Source organism: Opisthorchis viverrini (assembly GCF_000715545.1).
Source record: "Opisthorchis viverrini unplaced genomic scaffold opera_v5_96, whole genome shotgun sequence".
Classification (NCBI taxonomy): domain Eukaryota; kingdom Metazoa; phylum Platyhelminthes; class Trematoda; order Opisthorchiida; family Opisthorchiidae; genus Opisthorchis; species Opisthorchis viverrini.
Window position 1 is genome coordinate 778,681 of NW_008751749.1, and position 23,519 is coordinate 802,199.

General features: G+C 43.0%; 3 protein-coding genes across 3 annotated transcripts in view; 1 reads left to right on the forward strand and 2 right to left on the reverse strand.

Annotated features, from left to right (window-relative positions):
* The window catches only part of T265_05132 (hypothetical protein), a gene marked incomplete at both ends in the record, with an annotated part of 12,832 nt that extends 11,102 nt beyond the window's left edge, over window positions 1-1,730 (reverse strand). The window contains 3 exons of the mRNA XM_009170056.1: window positions 13-230; window positions 527-802; window positions 1,664-1,730. Coding sequence (XP_009168320.1) covers window positions 13-230; window positions 527-802; window positions 1,664-1,730 — 561 coding nt within the window. The remainder of the gene's footprint in view (window positions 1-12; window positions 231-526; window positions 803-1,663) is intronic.
* An 887-nt stretch (window positions 1,731-2,617) lies between these two features.
* On the reverse strand, window positions 2,618-4,475 carry T265_13690 (hypothetical protein; the record flags this gene model as incomplete). Its single annotated transcript, XM_009170078.1, has 2 exons — window positions 2,618-2,782; window positions 4,406-4,475. Coding segments are annotated over 2 exons (234 nt in total), but the record flags the coding sequence as incomplete, so codon positions are not given.
* A 10,187-nt stretch (window positions 4,476-14,662) lies between these two features.
* Window positions 14,663-20,542, forward strand: T265_05133 (hypothetical protein; the record flags this gene model as incomplete). Its single annotated transcript, XM_009170057.1, has 3 exons — window positions 14,663-14,704; window positions 17,489-17,807; window positions 20,397-20,542. The coding sequence occupies 3 exons, from the start codon at window positions 14,663-14,665 to the stop codon at window positions 20,540-20,542; spliced, it is 507 nt and encodes a 168-aa protein (XP_009168321.1).
* Between the last annotated feature and the right edge of the window lie 2,977 nt (window positions 20,543-23,519).

Consider the following 23,519-nt stretch of genomic DNA (forward strand, 5'->3'; position numbering starts at 1 on the left):
GAAGCACTGGACTCGAGTTTCGCTCTTATTAGAGCTCATCAGCAGTGCATATCCAATGGCCGTGCCGGAATTTGAACTCCGGACATCTGACATACGAGGCGAACGTGTAACCACTACTCCACCAACGCACGTTGGACGCATCTGAACAATCATGTCTGAACAGGCGAACGTGTTCACACTTGAGCGATGTGATTGATTTTTGCCCGACTCATCGAACGACGACCCAGTAACTGTCCTGGTTCGGGCGATCGATTGACCCGTCAGTCAGGACAAAGATTGCCACGAAACAGTCTACAAAACTTGTTTTTTTAGCCGATTGTTTTCAACACTGTGAAATGCTGTGAGTTCTGCTACTGAACAGGATTTTTGTGACATACGTTTTAATACACGTCAAAATGACTTCAGCTGTTTTTCCCTGGTTCTTGAGGTCTCACCATAGATTAAAGTCAATTTTTGGCAAGGTTGCAAGCGATCGCAATGATGGAAGATCTCTGAATATCATACATAAATGATGATCACATTTCACCCACCTGGAGATTTTGCAAGCGCATATCCAATATTTTCTGTGTACGTTGTATACTGTCCAATTGTGGGAGTTGTAGATTTAGGTTTGACATCATACCTGGAGGTAGTCCCGGCTGTCCGGTGGTCGAAGAGTAACGTCTACTAGAGCCGCAAGTTAACTTTTTGCTCCTTTTTGCTTGCTGCCCTCCTGGAAGACCGACATTGCTGGAAGGACTGGAATGCTGATCTGGTGAAATGTAGCTCCGCACTGCTGGTGTTGGGATACTGTCATCCGCGTCTAGGGTTTGGTTGAAAGAATAGATATGATCCAGTGCACAGCATACAGTCAGTGGATTTCAAGTGCAAATCGGACCAAACCATCGATTACGAATACAGTCTCCCAGGAAGCGACAATAAATGTGAGGTAAATTCTCCCATATCTTAAAATGATACTATAAGATGAAGCAACAACAGTACAGTTTTCACTGGAATTGGATAAAAATGTTTCCCTCTGAGAATCCATGAAATAGGAAGTCAAAGTGGCGGAAAGTCCACGCGGTACTTTCTGTGTTTGAGTATGTAAAAGCTACACAGACGTTCACTACAATGCTTAATATTCCAAACGTATATATATGCGATGGATCCGCATAGTGCGCCCAGAAAACAACAGAAACAGCGGCCTGAATCCAGACCATCTCCCAGATCATTCCCAGTAAACGCCTGTAGCTGTACAAATCAAGGGACAACCCAGCTGATGCTCCACATCTGACACTGATTAGTCATAAAAGTCAGCGTGTTTTTTCGAAGATGATTTCAGCACCGCATGTGAACAAGGGGTAAAAGTTCTGTGAACTGTTTTTGTCGGCGTCCAATCGTGTATGTTACTTATAAGAACATGAACAGACGGAATTTGAGAGTCTTATGAAGTTTGTCCAAACGAGTAGATAAAAAGTCATGCAATACGAACTCAAAGCACATTTTGTTTACTCAGATGCACCAGAGGCTATTAGTTTTCTTTTGTTATGAGGGGACTATGCATCAAAGGCTTGCGGGTTCGAGCTAAGGATCGGAGTGAGTACCCGACTTTGCCTATCTTTGGGACACGTTGCCGGATGCGGTAAGTTCACGCACTGAATACCTGAGGACAAGGTTCACACACGAATTTGTCCGAGGTTCCGCATCAGTGGTGGACGATGTGAAATATCGATTTTCTTCACAGGTAACATTTATCCAGCTGAATGATTGGTCTGCAAGTATAAAACCTTTGTACACACCAGCCAACCGTGATCGTGTTTAGTTCTTGGAATTTTAAATATCGGAAGCTTGTGTCAGTCGCTGAACGTTCATTGAGCTTGGAAATTTCGTTGCAACAAAATTACCAAACTCAGAAAACAAGTGCACTACCAGCTGCATTCTAATCTGCATATTGTCCGTAACAGGTGAGTTTCAATACAATGTTTTGACGAACTAGCGAAATGCCCCGAGATTTCAGTTGTTGTAACGCATACCATCTGGTCGGCTAAAACGGTCTAGTTGATTGGTGTTTTTTCCCATAGAATTGACAAAAAGATTAAAAAATAACACTGTTGCTGATCAAGTGTCATGGAGACCCAACTTGCTACTCACCGGCATGAAAATACCGATATATATTTGAGTGAAACTCAGAGAACTAGTAACAAGCTTTCCACCATAGTTACAATACCGTCATCATTTTGTCTGAAAGTGAGGGACACACAAATTTACACCAAGAACCAGCATCCTGGATGAACAATATTCGTTGACATATGTGAATACCAGTTGATTGGAATGGAAGATAAACTTATTTTCGGAAATCAGAACACTTTAACTGAGTTCTGCTGATAGTATCCGATTCTCGTGGTGGTTTCAGCATACAATTCTGGAGCCATGAGAGATATTATGTATATTTTGCCTCTTAAGACTAGACTGTTGTGTCTTGCTGAACAGCAGTGCAACTTTGTATCGGTCCTTTGGCTTCCTGCTCCGCCCACTATGATATATCAAAAGGCACGGTAGCCCTACACAGCCCTTTATGGAGACAGGAAAATTATTACAACCGTATTCATAGGGTGTCTCACAAGGCCGTGCTAGAATCACTGTGAGGGGGCGGGATGCGTCGAGTTAAAGGTGCTCGATCTGGATTGGCTGGCGTTCTGACCAATCAGAGCATACCTTCTTTTGGTCTGTGTCCTGCACGTGACACATTCGTCCAAACGATGTGATGTTCGGTTATTAGGGATGGCTGGCCTCCATGCATGGACTTAGCAATTGAGCATGATTCTTACTTTGTAGTTTTTCGCACTAACTGGTCCGTTAATTCTCCACCAAATTTCTGTTCATCAATCTACAACCTTCATTAGATTTGCCGCGGGAGGCATTTGCCAAAAACCGCAAATCAGAAATCCGCAATCCCTTTACCGTTTAATTATCGAATTTAATTTTTCCTGGACCGATTATTTTTCCACCTAGTTAGTTTGAGACGACTGCCATGAGTTATTTCGATTCAATACACTGAATTCACTGTTGACTGCGGTTTAGAGTGCGTTGCTCCAGATGAAAAATTAGGGTCAAGTGAGATCGACGTTGTGAAACCGTAAAGTCGCAAGACAAACAAACTCAAATGATGTACTCAGTTTTTTTGCTTTGGTTTTGTTAGGTAGGGGAGAATCACGCTGTCTTTACAGTGCATCCCGTTATATAGATGCCAGGCACCGTTTTGAACTCTTTGAGTGCAGCGAATGCCATTGACATCAGTGAGGAAAGGGTGGGCCGGTAATCAGTCTTTCTGCCTGTGTATGATTAGAGGAAAACCGGTAGGTGAAAATCTAATACACTCAGAGGATGTATTGAATGATTTAATGAATATTCTGTCAGTGGCCCGCGAATGACCTTGGAGTGTATTTAAACAAACTGTTGTAGTTTGGTGTTTTTGTCTGAGTTAGGTGTTTAGGCATATTTGTCCCCGTGAACTCGTTCTTTCTCCAAGTATTGGTTACGTGTCACGGAAGTCGATCTTCGGCAGACCTTTGTTCACCCTTTAGCCGTTGAAGTCTGGATAATGTCTGGTTGACCTTATGGACATTTCACACTCCTGCGACAAGTTTGCCATGCGGGCTAACATAGACGGACTGAATGATGAACTGTCCATTACACATTATGTAAAATATACTGCTGAATGAGGCCGATTGAAAGCATTTCCTCCAACATATATTTTTGTCCCTGAAGCTATGTCTTGTAAGGGGAAGCAGGCCGGATGTTGGAATGATCAGGCGAAGGGGAGTGCGTTTCTTCCAAAGAAAGACTTAATTTTAAGGGCTGTATGGTATGGGGATATCTTCGCAACCATGTTGCATATACAAAAGCGAAAAAATTATACAATCACATGCTGTATAGGGTTTATGTAAAAGCGAAATTCATGCAAATCTAGATTTCGAGAGCAGGCACATGCTGATTAGAACATAGTCCATGTTTTTTTTAACTGAGAAAACACGACACGTGGAATGTGACACGGGGAGTAATGATGAAACACTTATCGGAGTTCAGGGACCTGATCAGTCGAATATGGTCTTTAACATCAAAATTCTATTACTTTTGATTTCAGCCTCCAACTACTTCACACCTTGCATTGAGTTTGTCGCCAGACCCTCGAAGATTCCATTTTTGAGCTCTATTTGGGCTACTTACAAACAAATAGTAGTGAAATATTTTTTCGAGGAAATGTCGGAGACTCGTCCAGGTTGATCGACTGTCCACTCACCGAGTTAGACAGTTATGCAAACACATGGTTACGCAAATTTCCGTCTTGCTTAGCTGTGAACATGCATGTCACGTCTGATTCCCACTTTCCAGGAACAACATTCAACTCAGTATTACGTGGGCTTACCAGCATATTGCACTGACTGTTGCATATCACCGTACATTGCCATCGAAGTCTCGGCACTTGATTTCATCATATTCTCTGCGCGAAGGAAAACAGGATCTTTACACTTTTCAGCTAGGAGAGGCAAACAAAGGTGTGATTCTTTTAAATTCAGCCGGATGTTCGGTACTTAATTCTCAATTGCTTGGTTATTCGGCACTCACTACTTGGAGGAAATCTAATAGGCTACCATTCAGAGGTGAAAAATGAATTATTGCGAAGAACACGTAATAGAAACGTTGAGCACTATATATAGTTTCATACGATGGGTTTATCACCGTCACGTAGCCCTCTAATCTACTGAATTTGTTCAGTCCAATCGTACACGATATTCTGGACGCCATTTTACCCTGTTGAATTGGACGAGTAGACAGGCCATTCGACAGAATAAGGGCACCGTAACCAATAGGTTTATGGGCTATCATTACCAGCTAAAAAGACATCAGTTTTAAGTTGAAAACTGAACAAAATGAACATATAAAGACTAAACATCGAATATACTGCCGTCATTTGCGCGCCAGACATTTTCCTTCACATCTAAACAGCGTGCACCTACATCATTGTACATAGAGAAGGGAATGCGTAGGTAGGACCACGTGGCACCAGTCACTTCAAGTATCTGGAAACATTCGTAGGTGGTCAGTCCGATTAATGGACAAACCACCGAACCCCATCATCCATCACCCAGCGCTTTCTGATGTTGTCATTCAGCGACACATGGGAATCATCCCGGATTTTTGTTCATAGCCACACCACTCTCGTTTGAACGGTCGTGTTCCTGTTCTGGCTGTGAACAAACATACCTATCCCGCAAAACCCCAAAATCATCCCGGATTGTTTTTTTGCCCAAACTAGGAAGTCACCTCTGCGTTGGACAAAGACGGTGTGAATCTCTGCATCCATAGGGTTATGGTTTTCAACTGGGCCTTGGTTTGATGACCACAAGCACACAACCCAACCCGGCACATCAAGTCCATTTCCGCTCTCATTCTCAGCCATTCTATCATCTCTTTCGTATCCACGTCCCATGAACAACGATGTGACCCCACCTTCCAGTCTTGCATTGTCATACTAACTCTCCGATATAAACCCTCTTTATCAATCGATTACCATGCCATGCTGTTTTTGTCTGCAATTCTTTACGCATTTGCTTCATAAAATCCACAATTATTGTGATGAGAGCTGATAGTCGAATGAGATTCTGTGAAATTTCGCGTTTGTTCTTGATGGTTTATGCGTTACTAACAGACTGAGAGCGTTGGGATCGGGACTGAATGCTCCTTCTAAGGTGCTCTCCGCCGGGGCTCCCGGTGGTTATGGGCTGACCTCCATGGGAGAGAGGATATGGGAGGGGTTGGTTTAGGTTTATGATGTGCAAAAGTATAAACCCTTTGTGGGAAGCCCAACTGGAATCCATAGAAGCCTATTCATCGATCACCACGAAGCCATTGATTCGTAGAAAATGCCAGTTGTATTTCCTTGGGGTGAATTCCCCTAGGAGGATTAATTTATAACATCCAGCTTTCAATTAATTATGCGAAAAAGTTTTCAACATAAGTAACGTCTACTGAAAGATTTAAATTAGTAAGCCCGAGAAAACATTCCACATAGTTTGGAGGCTACAAATAGACGTAAATTTTTAACAATGAGCTTGCATATGCTCAAAAGAGTCCAAATTTGTTCAGAGTAAGTTTAATTTCCCTCAGTTTTCATCCGTTTTTTCACATAAGGTCGCTAGTCCACGCCGAAGTTCTTTGGCACATTGCAGCACCACGTACAAATATCTTCACCTTTTGTTATCAGACTATCAGAACAAAGTCCCAATCATGGCTAAATAAAGTTAGCAAGATCAATCATGGTTTAGCTAGCCTCTGTCGCCTGGGAAATGCAATACCGCTGAATAAGCCCTTTTTACTGCAGAATACTTCAGCATTAAATGTGTTTTAACATAGAGCCTCCATCTTCTGAGTGAGAATTCGGGATCATTTCCGCAGTACATGAAGCCTAATGATCCCTTCAAGACCCGAACTGACTGAAGTCGGCAGGACCAACGAACAAGCCCATTGGTTGGAAGCAGGACCACGTTTCGTGAAACTACTAGATTGAATGACTATTTTAGTCAAATATTCATGGGCCGCTTCACTCATGTTGCCCCGTTTACCTTGGGAAACAGTCGAATCAGTAGGAAACCGACGAAAGAAGTGGTGCGGTGGGAATTTCACTGTTAACTGAGACACCAGTGGTGTAACGGTGTATACTACTGATGGGACATGCAAGTAGTATGTCTTCTCCTAAATCCGCTTCGTGGCTCTTAAAAAGTGAGATTTATTACGGAACTTGTGGAGTTGCTTTGTAGCATTTGCTTGGAATTGGAATAGTGTTACTGGACCGCCTTTCAGCCAGAATTACCGGAGTTTCTGCACCGTCTACGGTCACCGTATGGCGTTTGAGAGGCGACGCATTTTCAGGTTGTCTCAACCCACGCTGGTGACAAAGAATCCTACAAATATCAAGGGCGGAGGTCCCTCTTCGTCGTTAGGCTTGCGGGAAATTATGTTAATCCGGGTGCTGAACACCTCTGAGGTCATTCTGAAGTATTAATAAAAACCACATATGAAATAACCGGCTACCAAACGACATCATCTAGATTTACGTAGCTTGCGGTTTCATGTAGGCTAGATTGCGTTTGATAAAGGTCATAAACATCAGTCAGCTGAATAATTTACGGATTGAGCCAAAAATGATCAGGGAGCAGAGCACTGTTGCCGCATGTCACCTGTTGCGACTAATGAATTCATGGGATGGTCATAACACGAATTTGTTACTTAAGCATTGATTAATTCTAGGCTTCACATTGGGTTTAGTTTCAGCTCATTGACTGTATCTAGTTATTGAGAACAAAACAGCAGAGTAATTTAGGAATGAACTGGAAAACAAAAATGTTACTCTGTATTTTCACCTGACAAATTCTTTCCGAATGACCTTATCCACAAGTGCAACCGCGTTTTCTTCACCGAACTGCTTTACTACTTTTGCGTACTTTTATGGAGAATCAGACTCTCAAATTGATGAGCAAATTGAGTAGATTATTATCTCCCGGTACTTCTATGAAAAATGTCAAAATTCTAGCTGTCCATCTGCTGAAAAAATTGTTTTTAAAGCAACCGGATTCCTTGTTCTGATCTGCCGGCCATGTGAGTGTCAAGCAAATGACAGTATTCTGAAGCATAATTCTGACATTCTAATCCTTCAGTGTATCTTCCATAAAAATTGAAATCAGCCTAAAACAAGTAGTCATGAATCAGCCATGGCTCACTGGTTAGAGCACGAAATTACTGATCCGAAGTTCCGTGGTTCGAACCCAACCTGTGCGTCCCGACTTCTCCTATCTAGGCTTGGCCAAACTGATAGGATCTCAGCCCTCGTGTTTCCTTCGGGTGGCATGGCAGCTGGGCACCAAAAGGGTGTTACACCTGAACATTATTTACCATTATTTGGTATCGAAAATAGACGATGTCTTGAATGTTTGCGAAAAATACTAAACAACACAAGTATTTCGTGTATGAAACTTGATTGAAAACAGGAGATATGAATTCAAAAAGGCGTGAATTTCAGTGAAAGAAATTAGTATTTTGCAAGCTTACTACGCAAGCCCTGACTGAACCGAGACATACGAGATACTGTCAATCAAAGCTTAAACAGAGGGGGGAGTTTCGGAAACCGAATGCGGCACATCATGATAATTCTTGCAAAATTGATTGTTCTATTGTTTGGTGTAGTATGTCACAGTTTAGGAATTTCGGAGCAACTTACTAAATATGTGCTAGTTTGATATGATAAAATAATGAGTAAAATTGGAGGTAGAAGTTCGGATTCATCAAGCTTCCATTAGGGTTACGAAGTTAGTCAACAGGTGCATAAAATTCGCTAACCGGAAACACATACAAAAACATGATTTTTCATCGACTGCAGTGCCCCCTTGAGACACCCATTCAATGGAAAATGAACTAAAGTAATTGTGCGCACATTCTTAAGAACAGAATCACAAAGAATAAGCTTATGTTTCCCAAATAATGTAGTGATGCGAACAAAACACGGCTTTCATCCAAAAACAGCTCAACAGTTCGATCTGATTGATGTTGTCCCTTATCAAGTAGTCACACGGGAACAAGGAGTAGTATGCATATAGTCGAAACATATTGCACCACGAATGACCACGTTCAGCTTGAGATGGGCGAAGCACCCAAGTGGTAATTCTCTCTAACTACTCTCAAGCTCCTTTAACAACTTCCGCTTGCATACACAAAGCATCTCGGTATGGAGACGCACACCTCACAGAATCTTTCTTAAAATGTGTAGATTTCGTTGTCTATTATGGCTGGCTCCCCGAATCAATAGGATCATTTCAATTTTCCAACTTCTTTGTTTGATTCTATTTTGCTATAAAGACCATCAGTTTGAATCTATCAGATTCCGAGGACGTTCCTGTGCTCCCACCTGATTGAGTGGTATTATGCCAGAACAGATATTACGAGAAAACCCATGGATGGAGTGTACTATTCATCACACCGACACATGATCAGGGATCAGGCAGAAATTCGCTGGCCGGCATCTTCGTGTTGGAATATCTGCGCAACAAATTCCGTAATGACATCAATCGCTTGATCAACTGGCCGGCTTTCTTAAGTTCCGAACGTTCCGAACTAAAACTGGGGTGATTCGCTCTTTGTGAAAGTAATCCTTAGGTTTTCCTTTACTCTTTGCTGCATTTGACTCGCTCTGGTTGGTGACGGGGTTTATCCAGACCGCGGATGCCAAAGGATAGTAGTTTAACGAAGAAGGGTCAGCATTGTGCTACGATAAAGCTTGCGGATAAAGACTTCCTGTTAGCCGCAATGGATGTGCGGAGGAGGTAACGCTTTCCCTTCAGACAGCAAGCAGTGATGTTGGCTTCCATCGAAGTAAACTTCCCCGAAAAGTCGAGTCTGTCAGACACTTGACACTGACCGTCGGTTCATCATCCATCACAGTCCAAATATGCTTAAAAATCCAAAGTTTTTTGCTGCACAAAAGCTCCCGTTGCGCGCAGTGACGACAGGTCTCAAGCACTTTTGTTGCAATCTCTGAAGCGTCGGGATAAATGCATGTCCATTTCTTAAGCACATTCGGCACTCAGAACGCTAGAGCGTTTCCGAAACAACGCCGACTAAAAAGAGAAGGAAAAGATGTCTTGTACGACTCAAAATGTGGAGCGGGATAGACTCTACTCCACTTGACGGGCCTACGTTCACTGATCTAAGAAGCCTAGAAGAGGATTGCTCAGGTCGTATCTTGTCCAAAGCAGAACGACCCAAGAATATTGGCGGTAGTGCGGTAGAGTTTGAGCAGTTGTGGAACACACGAATCAGGTACTGATAGATCAACCGAAATGTGCCATCCAATTCCGGTTTTCCGGGGCAAGGTTGGCCACATTTTTTGACACGCACGCATTCACAGTATCACACTCGGATGGAGAAAAGATCTAAGTCTACAAGCAGTTGTCAGATGTGGTCAGATATACACCTGAAAGCCCCTCTAACTTTCTGTTTGGCGATTTGGGTTCCCAAGGAGGTAACACATGGGGAAACTGCGAGGAGAAACTGGGTCCATTTGCAATCGGACTGATGAATGACAAAGGCACAAAGCTAATGACGATGCGTGCACCATTCGAACACTCAATAAGAAGCATGTGCTCCAATGTGGGACGCGTCGTGCGTTCACCCAATAATGGAACAACGACACCTCATTGTATACAACCAAGACTCCGCAGGCCGGTAAGCCAGAACGCGAGCGCCCCTCCGAGCACTTGTTGTGGATTCAAGTTGGCTGAAGCAGGAAGGCAAGCGCGATTGTTCTGATGAATATGACTTACAGATACCTAGCGCAATTCAAGAGGACATCTTGACATGCGTCCAAACACTGAAAGATCTAAGAAATCCAGGGGCCCAAATGCAAATCAGAAACACCTAGACCAGACGTGTGCAATATCCTCAGGGAATAAATACATTATGGAGAACCAGAAGTAGTGAATTGTTCCAGTTTAACTGTATCGCTATTATCAAGAAGAATTCTTTACCGGACAGCAAGGAATGTATGCACGAAACGTGCAATACATTCAGCCCCTAGAATAACAGCAACAAATGTAACAAAGCCGATGGAATTCTGCTAACTTCCTTTACTGGGTGTTTGACATCTCCGCCTCTGGATTGTCTGCGCAGCTGCTGGGCTAGGGTTCAATTCTTAATGGTCCGGAACGGACACAAACACCCAATGTTCTGGGCCACTTGCGGGGTTGAATGGCCGGTTCTAGATGTGGTAGATGGCCACCAATTTACACGGTATGATAATTCTTTTGTGTGACCTTGAGTTATTGTGATACTATCTTCACACTTAACCTTCGAGGACACGGACTTGGGTGCATTTTTACTCTGTTCTTTCTAGAGGGAAGACCCCATCAGAGCATTTTAAGTTGGGATGAAAGCTCTGTGTGCACATACCATCCGCTTAGTTAAAGGTACTCTAATGACGCTGAGCTCGCTTCTCATTGCAAACATGCATAGCCTATATTTAACATTCCCTTTCACAGGAATGTTTCACCAATGTGAACGCGCTATATCGATTTTATACCGTTCAGATGGTTATCTACTCATTTCGAAGCGTTTCATAATAGGCAACTGCTACGCCGGTACATATTCCTGTGGAATATGTATTTCTAAAATGCCTAAACAGCGGATTCAACAATAGCAGGTATCCCGCATGCTACAATTACATCCACCATCTCATCACATACTGTCAATTCTGTCATGGGACGTGACTACGTAATCGACAAACCAATCTCCTTTTGGCCCATAGGTGAATGTTTCTACAGCACTTGACCTCTACCTGCCTACACTAAGAGTTCATGATTTTCAATCGGCCGTGTTAAGAAACGCCTAATTACACCGCAAGAAAATACGGCATAAACGCGGAATTCATCGCCTAGTAAACTGCTTGCGGAATTCGACTAAAAAAATCAGGGAATAATTGCTCTCCTTAAGTGTTTGTGGAGCTAATGAAATCCTGTTATCTTGGAGCGGAAGCTCGTACTCAGACCGGAGCACTGTATAGAATGACTTAAAAAAGATATCATAGTGAGCGGAAGCCCCAAAATTATTCAACTTTTATATAACAATCACACACATAAGAACGTTTTGCCAGTGCGAAGGTGGCATCACCTCCTTGTCCGATCGGTTTGTCATTCGTTCAATTCGGTAAGACACTGCGGCGCCAGTCCATTGTCCACATGCTGCCGTTTGTAGACAACTGTGCCCCATTTTGTACACAAGAGCATGGGCAAAATAACTGATCAGGCTTTTGGCCACGAGAAATCTCTTCTAAGCCCAAATATGAATATTTACCTTTATCTCCTTACACGAGGAGTTCGGCATGAAGTGCCAAGTGTCCAGCCGAACGATTGTGAGATAGCATACTGGTCAGATTTCTGCCATCTCGGAGCAACGTAACCTTGTTACTGGCACTTGATAATGAAGAGAACGTTCGATTCACAAACTACGCCAGGCGTTTTGTCGACCTGAGAAATGCGTCTGGAGTAATCATCAGTTGTGCATTGGCACCAAAGCTGCTGTGTATCCGGATGTGGTGATGTCTTCATTGCTACCTGGAGAATTTGCAGGTAACCTATTCGGATCCTCTACGTCAATCGCGCAAAACCCCTCGGATCAAATGAACAAACCGAATCACGAATACGGTAGTCATTTTTACACCTAAAAATTAATACAATGCAGTGCAGTTTTATGCGAGAACAACTCCGAGGGTCTGACCATTTGAAACGAATGTCCGAACCAACTTTGCGGGTCTGACCATTTGAAACGAATGTCCGAAACTAGCATCCCAGGACAACTTGTCTGTGGTCAGTAGGAGAGTAAGTTAAGTTAAGGGCGGAGAAAATAGTGCAAGAGTGTGACTTTTGTTTTAGATCACTGAAGACCCGGCGCTGGACCAGAAGTACTATAGGGCGGCTATCCAAACAGATGTGGAAAGCTCTGAGAGGCGGATTGTGTGGACATTACAAAACAACGAAGCCTTTCAGGTGGACACCGAATATTTCCAATACCTTCTAGACAAGGTGGAGTGGCCAACCCTGCAGACTCACATGCCTTATGGCTTACCTGCATGCATATCGGTTCGCTTGATACATGTCAGTCCTTGTGTCTGTGGCAAGTTATTTCCATTTTACAGTTTCTTCGTTCATTCCTGAAAGTGACGAAGCTATTAGCCGTATGGTTAGTGAAATACCGTAAGATTATTCACTGGGTTTTTGACGAGGTGGTAATGGATGGCTCTCGGTAACACTTCCATGACTGTACCCTAAATCTTGAAGGCATTTACGGAGGATGTCTGTACCCGGACGATAGACCGGTAACTGCTGTGGGTGACCACTGTTCTATCGACGTGTTTAGACAAGATGATAGCTTTCGACAGACCCCTGTACTTTCGCCCACTGGTCGTATTCCCTCGGATTTACATAAGCGTCAAGGTCTTGCTTGCAACATCATACCCGACCTAGCGTAAACTCTCCTACGCGCAGGTTTCCAGTGGTCTGGCAACTTTGGACCAGAAATTCCTCTTCCTTTGACAGAGAGTTGTGATTTTTTGGTAGTAACCTGACATTGATGAATCCCTGTTTTGTCTTAACACTTTCACGTGTCTTTCCGACCAAGAATTGATCGTGTTGCATTCAGACAGTTGAATTATTTGCTACAACGTTTGGTTTTGAAGTTTACCACCGCAACGCACTCCCACTGTCAGCCTACATATTGCAGACCAATTTTGCGCCGAGAGCTTCACCTTCTGCACTTGTGCTTAATGCAATACAGAAACAACTCCGGAAACCCAGCAGTGTTTCGTGACTCATCGTCCAGTCAAACAAGCCAACTCAGTGTACATCAGATTTATGAGTGTAGCTCAGGAGAACATTTGGATGAATTGATTAACACAGTTAATAGACGGAAATTACTTTAATCACGGGTTTTCCTTCAAAATTCGCTCGAATTGTCTATGAATTGCTAAAAAGTTCGTCCAACCAATAGTAAGAAACAACTGGTTCGGCGCATTAGTTCACAACCGTGAGCGACGCTGTTCATGTTGACTACAGGCTGAATCACTTCGTGTCGAACTTTGAAAGTATTCCTAACTAATTCCTTATAATCGTGGAATGCCAGTTGATCCAGTAGGTTCTGTCCGGAATTCTTGCATCCACTTGAGGCGCCTGAGGATGAAGAAGATGGAAAATGTTCCGGTAGCTCCGGAACTATTTCTCCCTTCGTCTAACCCCTTGGAGCACAGGAATGTCTTCGCAATCTGATAAATTCGAACGCCGGTTCACTGTAGTTACTGATAGTCTTTATAGCATAATAAAATCAAATAAAAACGTTGGAAAATAGAAACGATCCTATTGATTCGGGAAGTTAGCCACAATAGACAACAAAATCTGCACATTTTAAGAAAGATTCTGTGCGGTGTGCGTAACGATACGCAGATGCTTTGTGTATGCAAGCGGAGGTTGTTAAAGGAGTTTGAGAGTGGTTGGAAAGAATTACCACTTGGGTGCTTCGCCCATCTCAAGCTGAACACAGTTTCGGTGACTTTGAACGGGGTCATTTGTGGTGCAATATGTATTGACTATATGCATACTACTCTCTGTTCCCGTTTGACTACTTGATAAGGGACAACGTCAGTCAGATCGAACTGTTGAGCTAATTTGGGAATAAAGTTGTATTTTGTTCCATTGACTACATGTTTCGGGAGACAGAAGCTTATTCTTTGTGATTCTGTTCTTAAGAATGTGCGTAAAATTACTTTAGTTCATTTTCCGTTGAATGTGTGTCTCAAGCGGGCACCGCAGTCGATGAAAAATCATGTTTTTGTATAAGTGCGCACCTGTTGGCGAACTTTTAACCATAACACGCTTTAAGACGAGTGACGAGGTGTATCTGAACGTGAGGCCGAATTTGTACCTACTGTGTTTTCATGACGTCTCAGTATACTTTGCATAAATTGTTTCAGGAATTCCAAGTAACGAAATCGTTCAACCGTAGCACCCTCTTAGTGTCCAGCTGCCAAGCCACCCGAAGGAAACACTAGGGCTGAGATCCTGTCAATTTGACCAAATCTAGGGAGGGGATGTCGAGAGGCAGAGGTCGGGTTCGAAACACGGATCTTCCGGTCAGTAAATTCGCGCTCTAACCACTGAGCCATTCCAATCAACAAAATAGGAAAACTGCTCTGTTTTTCTTCCCACCCTTATACGACATTCATATCACATTCTATCCTCTTCATGGATTACGACCGGGCGTTATTGTGTACAGCTTCTGGCGATCATATATAGATAACCTCTTTCGGCGATAAGTGAATAAAACGGAAATGCATTTTTTGAGTCATGCAGACAAGAGGGAGGATATATTTCACGACAGTCATCTAACAGATTATAGCCTGAGGAAATCTGAAGAAAAAATGCTGTTGCCCGAATGCACTAACTAAATTTCAAAAAGTAATTAAGAAACCAAATAAAGTATCAAGAGCGATATGCTCAGAAATGTTAACAGAGTAAGAATCCACCTGAAAGTATTCGAATTTCTGCATGTCTTATTCGGTAAGGGTAGGGGCTGTTGGTTTGACTGTTAGAGAAGGTGTTTTCGAGTTTGATTAGTGGTCATCAATTGATCAGAGGCAAAATACCCGCACTGTGAGTGTAATTACCTGATTCCGCGTTATTTAGGAGTCGCATTCGTGAGGGGAAACCTTGCTCTTCACCGGTGGTTGTCTTGCCTGGTCAAACTCATCACTCACTTATACTCACTGATGGAATCGAAATGTACAGGGTCACACGAGATCTTAGTGATGGGCAATTATGCTTACTTATTTTCGACCGACTACATCATCCTAATTGGAGAGGAATATCGTCCACACCCCCTTGGAATACTCTACGGTGTGGCCCAGTCCAGTCAGCAAGAAGACCTTCCCTCCGCTGAAACCCGCACTGGAACACCTCAGAGATGTCGTTACAGTTCCAAAAGACGAATCATTTTCTTCCCCTCTACATCGAAATTATGAAGGATATAAATTTGTTCTGTTAAGTATTCCCATTTCGAATCTATGGTGAAGTCAGTATACAAAAGTTACGATCGTCCATTTAGTATAATTGAATAATTTTTACACACAATTATTGAACACGGTGGATGGTTAATGCGGTATGAAATTCTGCAGTTCACGATATGCAAGGAGGGGCTCTTAATGAATCAGGATTGGCGAAGGAACAGTTTAAACGTTACCGCATTTTGTAAAACGGAAACTACGTAGCTACCGTATGAGTTCATATGATGTATGGAGCAGAAATGGTAACATCCTATTGGTGAAAAAATGATGGCAAGACCTTCCCTGGTGTGCACTCAAAACACTGGCCAGTTGCTCGATTGTACTTTTTGACAGTTGGTCTGTCCACAATCTGCAATCCGACTGTCAACCTCGCCGAATCGACCAACAATCAATTAATGATGGGCGAATAAAAACGCGTCGTCAGAAACATCAACTCAAACCTGGAGATTCCAGTATGTTCTATTCTGATGAACTCACAGTGGTATCGGTCAGGAAGCAATGTTATGCTTTATTTGACTTTTAATCCTAATTTACCGAGAGTTTTAGGTGCTAAACATCAATCTGGAGTACTGTAGCCCGAAGTTTTCTACTGGAACAGTCAATATCAGTAAAATGGCATAAACGATCACATAAATCATGCTAGGGCTAAGTAATTCTAATGGAATAAAGGATTAACCGGGTTTGGAGGAACTATTTAAGTCAGAGACAGGAGTCAACAAAATAACACACGGACAGGTGGTGTGTATTTAATTTTTGTATGAAAGTAGGTTCGCTGTCTGGGTTGTGTAACAACGATGTGTTTCACGGTTACATTCCAATATTTAAAAAAATGCAAGACCCGTTTTCGAAATGAAATTTGTCATCAGTGGGCCAGGAGACTTTTCCTAATAGCAGAAAACTAAATATTCTGGGCATTAAAAAGGCAGTTCACAAAAAAATTCACACAGGTTCAGCGGAGTAAGTACAAATTAAAGTTGGATGTAGATAGATCCATTTCTGGATTTGTCTGCTCTGTCCAAGGTTCTGCAATGACCCTGTCAAGCCAGGCAACGTCCACCGTTCAGGTGGCATTCTTATAGGATCCCCCAACGTGGGTGTGACTCGTTCTATATGGACTCGTTCCGCACCCGATTACAAGTAATACTGTTTACTTACCACCTGGCATCGTTCTGTAAGTGAAGGCGATCTATTCTGGAAAAGTGGTCTATTCTAGAAAAGTGGGAAGCACTGCACGGCTGTATCGGTGTTGTGCCTCTCTCGAAACTCGAGGGAGTCTCCAGTGGCTGATCAGTAGCGTGGTTGATTCGTGACCGTATGGGTAACTGATCAGACTGCTAGACGGGATATCGAGGTCTAGGATTTCGTGAGGTGCTCAATGCTGATGACTTCCAATCAGAACGCAAAAGCTATGCAGTTCTTCCAGGCTTCTCGGCATTGACTAGCTCCATTTATGGAACGTAATCTCCTTAAAAAATTCATGTCATTTTGATGAAGGAAATTTTTGCACACTTGAGGCCATATTGGAATTTGAATATGGTTATTCAGATGCCCGGATTACTTTCACTACTGAGCTGAGACGAGTATTGGAGTCATGCTGAATTACACCTGTCCTTTTTTCTAAGAGATTCCAGGTAAAGACTTTATCGTAGAATCACCCGTTCCCTAATTTTTGAGCACTCATTGAAATAATGTGACAAGTGTTGCGCGGGTGCACCGAATATAGGGTACTCCAGCTTGGCAAGCGGATCAGTCTAGCTTTCGGGATTTATGCGTCTTCCACTGCCGGAAAGGAGCAACTAATGTGTCTCTGATGCCTTTGGGATACAAACTTTTTCGCAAATACTATTGGGTAAGGGTTACCGGAGAAGACACATTATAGCTGCGCAGTTTAAAAAGAATCGTTCAGCTGTAACACCGACCCGGTGCCTAGCTGCCATGCTACCCGAAGGAAGCACGAGGGCTGGGATATTGCCAGGTTGCCCAAACCTAGACAAAGGAAGTCGAGATGCAGAGGCAGACTTCGAACAATGGACCTTCCGGTCAGTAAATTCGCGCTCTAAACACTTGAGCCATCTCGCCCACTGCGCACTTTGGCCCTACCTGGATAAGGACAAATGTTTTATCGGGTTAAAAGAAGAGCCGACAACATATTGCTTTGAAACGTACCATCCGCGTCATTCTCACGTTCCATTTTGAACAAGTACCGACGAACTAGTCGTTGCATAATATCGGAATGTGAGGTTTCTTGCACTACCAAGTCTTTCTCCTTCACAACTTTGTCTCGCCGAACCTGGAATGAAGAAAAATTTATGTAGCTAGAGATGGACGTTCACCTGCATGCACACGCAGTTCGGGTCAAAACAACAGATTCACAGGGGAGAAGCAAGCAACTGAATGAAATCATGCTGACTATCGTCATCATGGATCAATCATTCTGTTTAATCCAAGGTAACCGTTGATGGGAGCTGCAAAAGTGGCCGTTTCCGGTATCTCATTTCCACCTATTGAAACATGAGCTTTGCTTAGGTGGCCGTGTTTCCGGGTTCATCTGTGTGTTTTATTCGCACTTGTCTGAAATCGCTTTGTGCCTTCGACTCAACTAGAAAAATCACTGGATGTCGCTCGTTTAGTGATAAGCCAGCTCAGTGGACTTATTTCTAAGGAATGAGGTTTGCCTCAGCGTCGACAGAATTCCCATCCTGCCAATGATATCAGACAGTATTCCTTTTGCGGCTGGATAGTTCAACCACCTCTCAGGTTCGTCTTCTTGACACTTTCAGAAAGATCAAATTGTTCAACAAGTGATCATCCAGTGAATGCCAAAATTTAGCCCAATGTGTTGTCATGCATACAAGATAGAGCTGTTGAAAGTCCACAAAGTCTCTGAAAATCTTCAGTACAGGTCCCCCATAAAATCTATTGGACATCCGGCACCCTGTTGACGCCATTTCCACAAATTTATTTTTCTTCACTTTCGTCAGCCCATTTTTTCATTGTTGCTTCATGGCCCTGCGAAGACTTTACAGACTACTTAAAAGTTTGTTTATATTTTTGCTGCTTAGTTTGGTTTTTAGACTCATGAAATTCTCACCCAGTCGACTCTGGAAAGCAAGTTTACGACTGCGGTAAATATGAACCATCAATTGTGACCGAATAAGGGCTGGTCAGTCCCGAATTTAGCTCCCGGTCCTGTACTTTTCTCGGGGTCATTCCGAACCAATATTCCATTTTAGCGTTACTTTCCGATTCTTCGAATTAGCTATTAAAGGTTTTTCCCGAGACTCAGGTCTACCAAATTCGGCCTCATTGCGTGCACCAGCCAATCACTCAAATAGGCAATAGCCCCTATGAGACCCGAATGGGATCACTTACTGGAACGTCTTCCAATCTGGATAACGACAATGACATCACCAGTATTCTGCATGAGTACCTCACTGAACGGATACACTTTGCCTCCTAGAATGAACAGAATGTCTCAAGGCTGCCCATCACTTTCAGTGTTTTTCAAGGGGCCATTCGGTTTCACATATTCTGTGACTCTAGATTTCAGGTACATTGATCACGTGCTTCTCAATGATTTACTGACAAGCCTTCATGTGTTTATTTAGTTCTACAGCCTATTCAGTGGACTCTTGACATTGTCCTCTTGGAAAAACGTGTCTAGTGGTGCATTTCGGTCTTTTTCAGAATCTTGGCAACAAACTCTTGATGTACAGGACATTTTTAAACAATTGTTGCATTCTAAAATCACATTTTTTGCACAAAAGTGTGTGAATGTAACTCAGTCTTTCTTATCGTCAAATCAGCTATCAGTAACTTGATGTGTTTTTATTTCTTTCTTTAATACCTGAGGCATCTATTCTTTCTGTGCCATCTAGTTTCTTAGCGTTGGCTTTATAGTTACTGACCTTTGTCGACTTAAGAAGGAAAAGAATCTGAGCTGATTTTCCGAACATTTAACGTGTCATTCAAGAATAACAGTTACATGATGACTGTCGCGGATGTCTTCGTCGATCCTAAGCATTTATGGCACGAAACATGGCACAAATCCATTGGTCCGTTTATCTGTGAACTTGGCGGTACGCGTCACTCCTGAATTTTTCTAAATTCTGAATCGAAACCCTTGCATGTTTGTTCTCTAAGTTTGACTCCACTGACACGGATCTGAACGCATCTAACGGGCAGGAGTGTCCGCTTCGGTGAAGGAGTTTCTTTTGTCACAACCACTGGGGTAGGCCTCAGTTGTCCTACCGAGAACGGTCATTCCTGGGTGATACGATTTCTGAGGATAGTTGATCAAGAGAGAGACAACTCCAAAGGAAGTGTCAAGTCTACCGTGTTCTGCGAATGGGGGTGTGACTTGCGAAACGAGATGGACCTTGCAAAACTGCGGCACTTCGTGTGATATTTAAGGGCACATATTACACTGCTGTCTCCAAAAAGTAGTCCTAATTTCGCAACAAGGTGCGACGAGATTAGCTCAGCCAAATTCAACTATTGCGAAAAAAGTTCAACTTCTTTTCAACTTTTATAACGCCAGTAGTCTGGATACGCTGACCCTCGGTAGTGAAGATTTTACCACCTTCTTTGAAGGGTGTCCGAATGATACACTCTCCCCTTTAGGAGACCAGTCCTAAAAGAGTATTTTAGTCACAATTTTGGGTTTTGCGGGATTGGCATTTTTGTTCATAGCCACACCACTCTCGTTTGAACGGCCGTGTTCCAGTTCTGACGTAACTATTCGGGTGACTCCACAGCAAAGGTAGGCACTGGACTCGAGTTTTGCTCTTGTTAGAGCTCATCAGCAGTGCATATCCAATGGCCGTGCCAGGGTTTGAACCCCGAACATCTGACATGCGAGGCGAGCGTGTAACCACTACTCCACCAACGCACGTTGGACGCATCTGAACAATCACGTCTGAACAGGCGAACGTGTTCACACTTGAGCGATGTGATTGGTTGGTGCCCGACTCATCGAACGACGACCCAGTAACTGTCCTGGTTGTGACGATCAATTGAACCGCCAGTCAGGACTTCCCTGTCAGGTAGCTTGAAACTTTTTGGTTGCAGCTTTGGGGTTTTGCGGGATAGGTATTTTTATTCATTTCTACTATTTCTACTACTACTATTACAGACACGAAAGCACTATTTCCCGGGAAAGTTGTGTACCCATGGTTTAATATGTGTTCGCGTTTTACTTAGAGGGTGGAGATGACTTTGAGGTGGAGAGCAAGCTGTAGAAGATATCACTTTCCCCTCATGTGGTCGCACTCAAAAAGGTAATTGCGCGGCAGTCGTCCAATTCACAGAGACCACTCCGTGTGAATGGGTAAACCGTTTACTTTAGAAGTGTGGTCCATTCTTGGACAGCTTCAACCATAAAACAATTTCAGCGGTCTGGGTAAAATCAATCTTTTCTAGTAGGTGGATTTTATACATAAAAGAGAAATATTTTCATGGCATTTCACAGTTCTTTTAGCGTTTATTGACAGTTTTCCATTCTAATCCCGGGGGGAAGTCGCCAACTCTGTGTTGGGCTTACTGAATTTGGGTAGCTAGTGCTTGTCTAAACCGATAGAAATGAGGACTGCTATCTGTCCAATTTGATACCTTCAAGAAAATGAAAATGGCCCCAGTGGGTGTAACAAGCTTGAATTCTTTTGTTTTCCTTTCCAAGCAGCCCACCGTTTCATTCACTCATGGCAGTGAATGATGAATATCTGAATACAGGATTTGCAATTGGAGTACAAGGACTGTAGTTGTAAGTTGGTGATTTTTATGCCAAAATGGCACTTCCAAACAGCCCTAGCTATACAAAACTTTTATACTTGGATATTGAATTTTGCACTTCCTTGTGTGGTCCATCAAGACAAACTACTAACTGTGAAGGAAATGCCAAGTGACCAGTTACAGACCATTGGACAGGGAAGCAAAAATCTAATGTGCATCTTATTTACAAAAACTGGACATTCATCTTCTCCTTAACGCGTCTTCTTCATTGACTCCAATCATTTCTCTCTCGAATCCAACCAACAATTACAAAGTGACTCCACGAATTCCGCAACAGATCTCCCCTTTTCAAAAGACGCAAAGCGAAATTCCACGAACAACACATACTACTCGCATGCCTCCCCATCAGTAGTATCACCGTCACAACGGTAGTATTGTTTGGCTGCTTATTCCAGGCTGCACATAACTCCGTTCCAGATAAGAGGATGGTGACGTCTAAAAGCGCTACAATACTTTATTTTGTCGTAGTTCCTCATACCGGACTCTGGATGCGTTTTGAACGTCAGTCAAATGAACGTCAGTCCAAATGAAGGTGAGCACCTAGTTTTGTTTGATTCGGAGGTCATATCAGTTTAAGGAATGAGTAGGTGCAACTGGGGAGCCACTCTTATAAGAAGGTAAATTCCAGATACCGAATTTCCCACTATTGCTAGAGGTTTCCATCGGTGGACAAGAGTGGAATGTACAGAACTGTTTTCTGTTCTGTTCCGCGCTGCGCAGATGATGATCTGTTAAGCTTGAGATCTCGTGGAATATACAAGCGAAGAGATTGTTCAGTTTCATGGACTCGAAAGTGAGTTGGCGACTTCTTTTAAAAGAAACAAAATGAAACTCAGGAATAGACCTATGAACTTTGTGGAAATCTCGGCCAGAAGTTTAAGACAAAGGAAAGCTGGACAATGTGTCTTAAATACGATAGCTTATGGTGGTTCTGAAAGCTTGCTGCGCTTATTTTAAACCCTTTTGTTTTAGATTGTTGAGTAAAGCATTACTGTTGTTAATTTTTCGAGTGAATCATGATGGAATTTATCACCCAACGAATAAAGATTATTCAAATTCCCGGGCAACAAATTGTATTGCATTGCAGTCTGTGACTCCCATCTTGCTTTTCGCTGACTGTGGAGCGTGAAAACAGATGTCGTCAACGGTATGCGTAATGCATTCCTCATAAGGGTGCTGGAAATTCGTCGACAGCCCACGACCGGTTTTGTCCTTCTTGGGGCTCATCAGGTATGCGAAATCCCCGAGTTTCCGTCAACCCTATGTTCTACTTGAAACCAAATTGCATGAAGTTAGCGAAGTACACAGATTCGCAAACAAATTTGTTTTTTTCGAGAGACCCACCTGAAACCCAGCTGAGTCTCTCGGTTTTGGTATTTCCAGGCAACTGAATGTGCTGCACCAGGCCGCCTTATGTTTTATTCATTACGATAGGGCAGTGGCTTAGAAACCTACCCCGAAACGTGGGCTGTCGATGGATTTTCAGCAACCTTATGAGTAGTACATTACAAATATACATGTATCGCGATATTTCAAATATCGTAGCGACTGAAACATGAGGCGGCCTGGTACAGCACATTCAGTTGCCTGGGAACATCACAAACGAGAGCGATTCAGCTGGGTTTCAGGTAAGTTTCGCGCGAAACCGAATTTGTCTACGAATGAGTGAATTTCGCAGAAGTCGTACAACTTCAGAAGGTCAAAAGCCAACCAACCTCGAGAGAGGGCAGGGTGAAAAAATTAGTCAGGTAATTTTCACACACTGGTCACATAATGGCCGCTAGGTCCTACCTTCTACAATTAAACTACTCATAAATACCAATAGCTTAATTTGGGTTCAGACTTACTTGTGTTAAGTGGCAACACAGGGAGTCAATCATCTATATTTCCTTCTCTGAATTTTTGGGTTAGGCCACCCACACCCGGCAAAGCGAGGGAGATATTTTGAGGTTCTAGATCCGGACAGATTCTACAAGATGAATCCCACCAAATTCTGTCGCCCGCTGACAGTCAAATGACGGCTGAGTGACTTAAGCCAGTCCGAATATGCAGCCTGAACACTAGGAAAACGAACCAATGCTCAGAACAGCCAGCA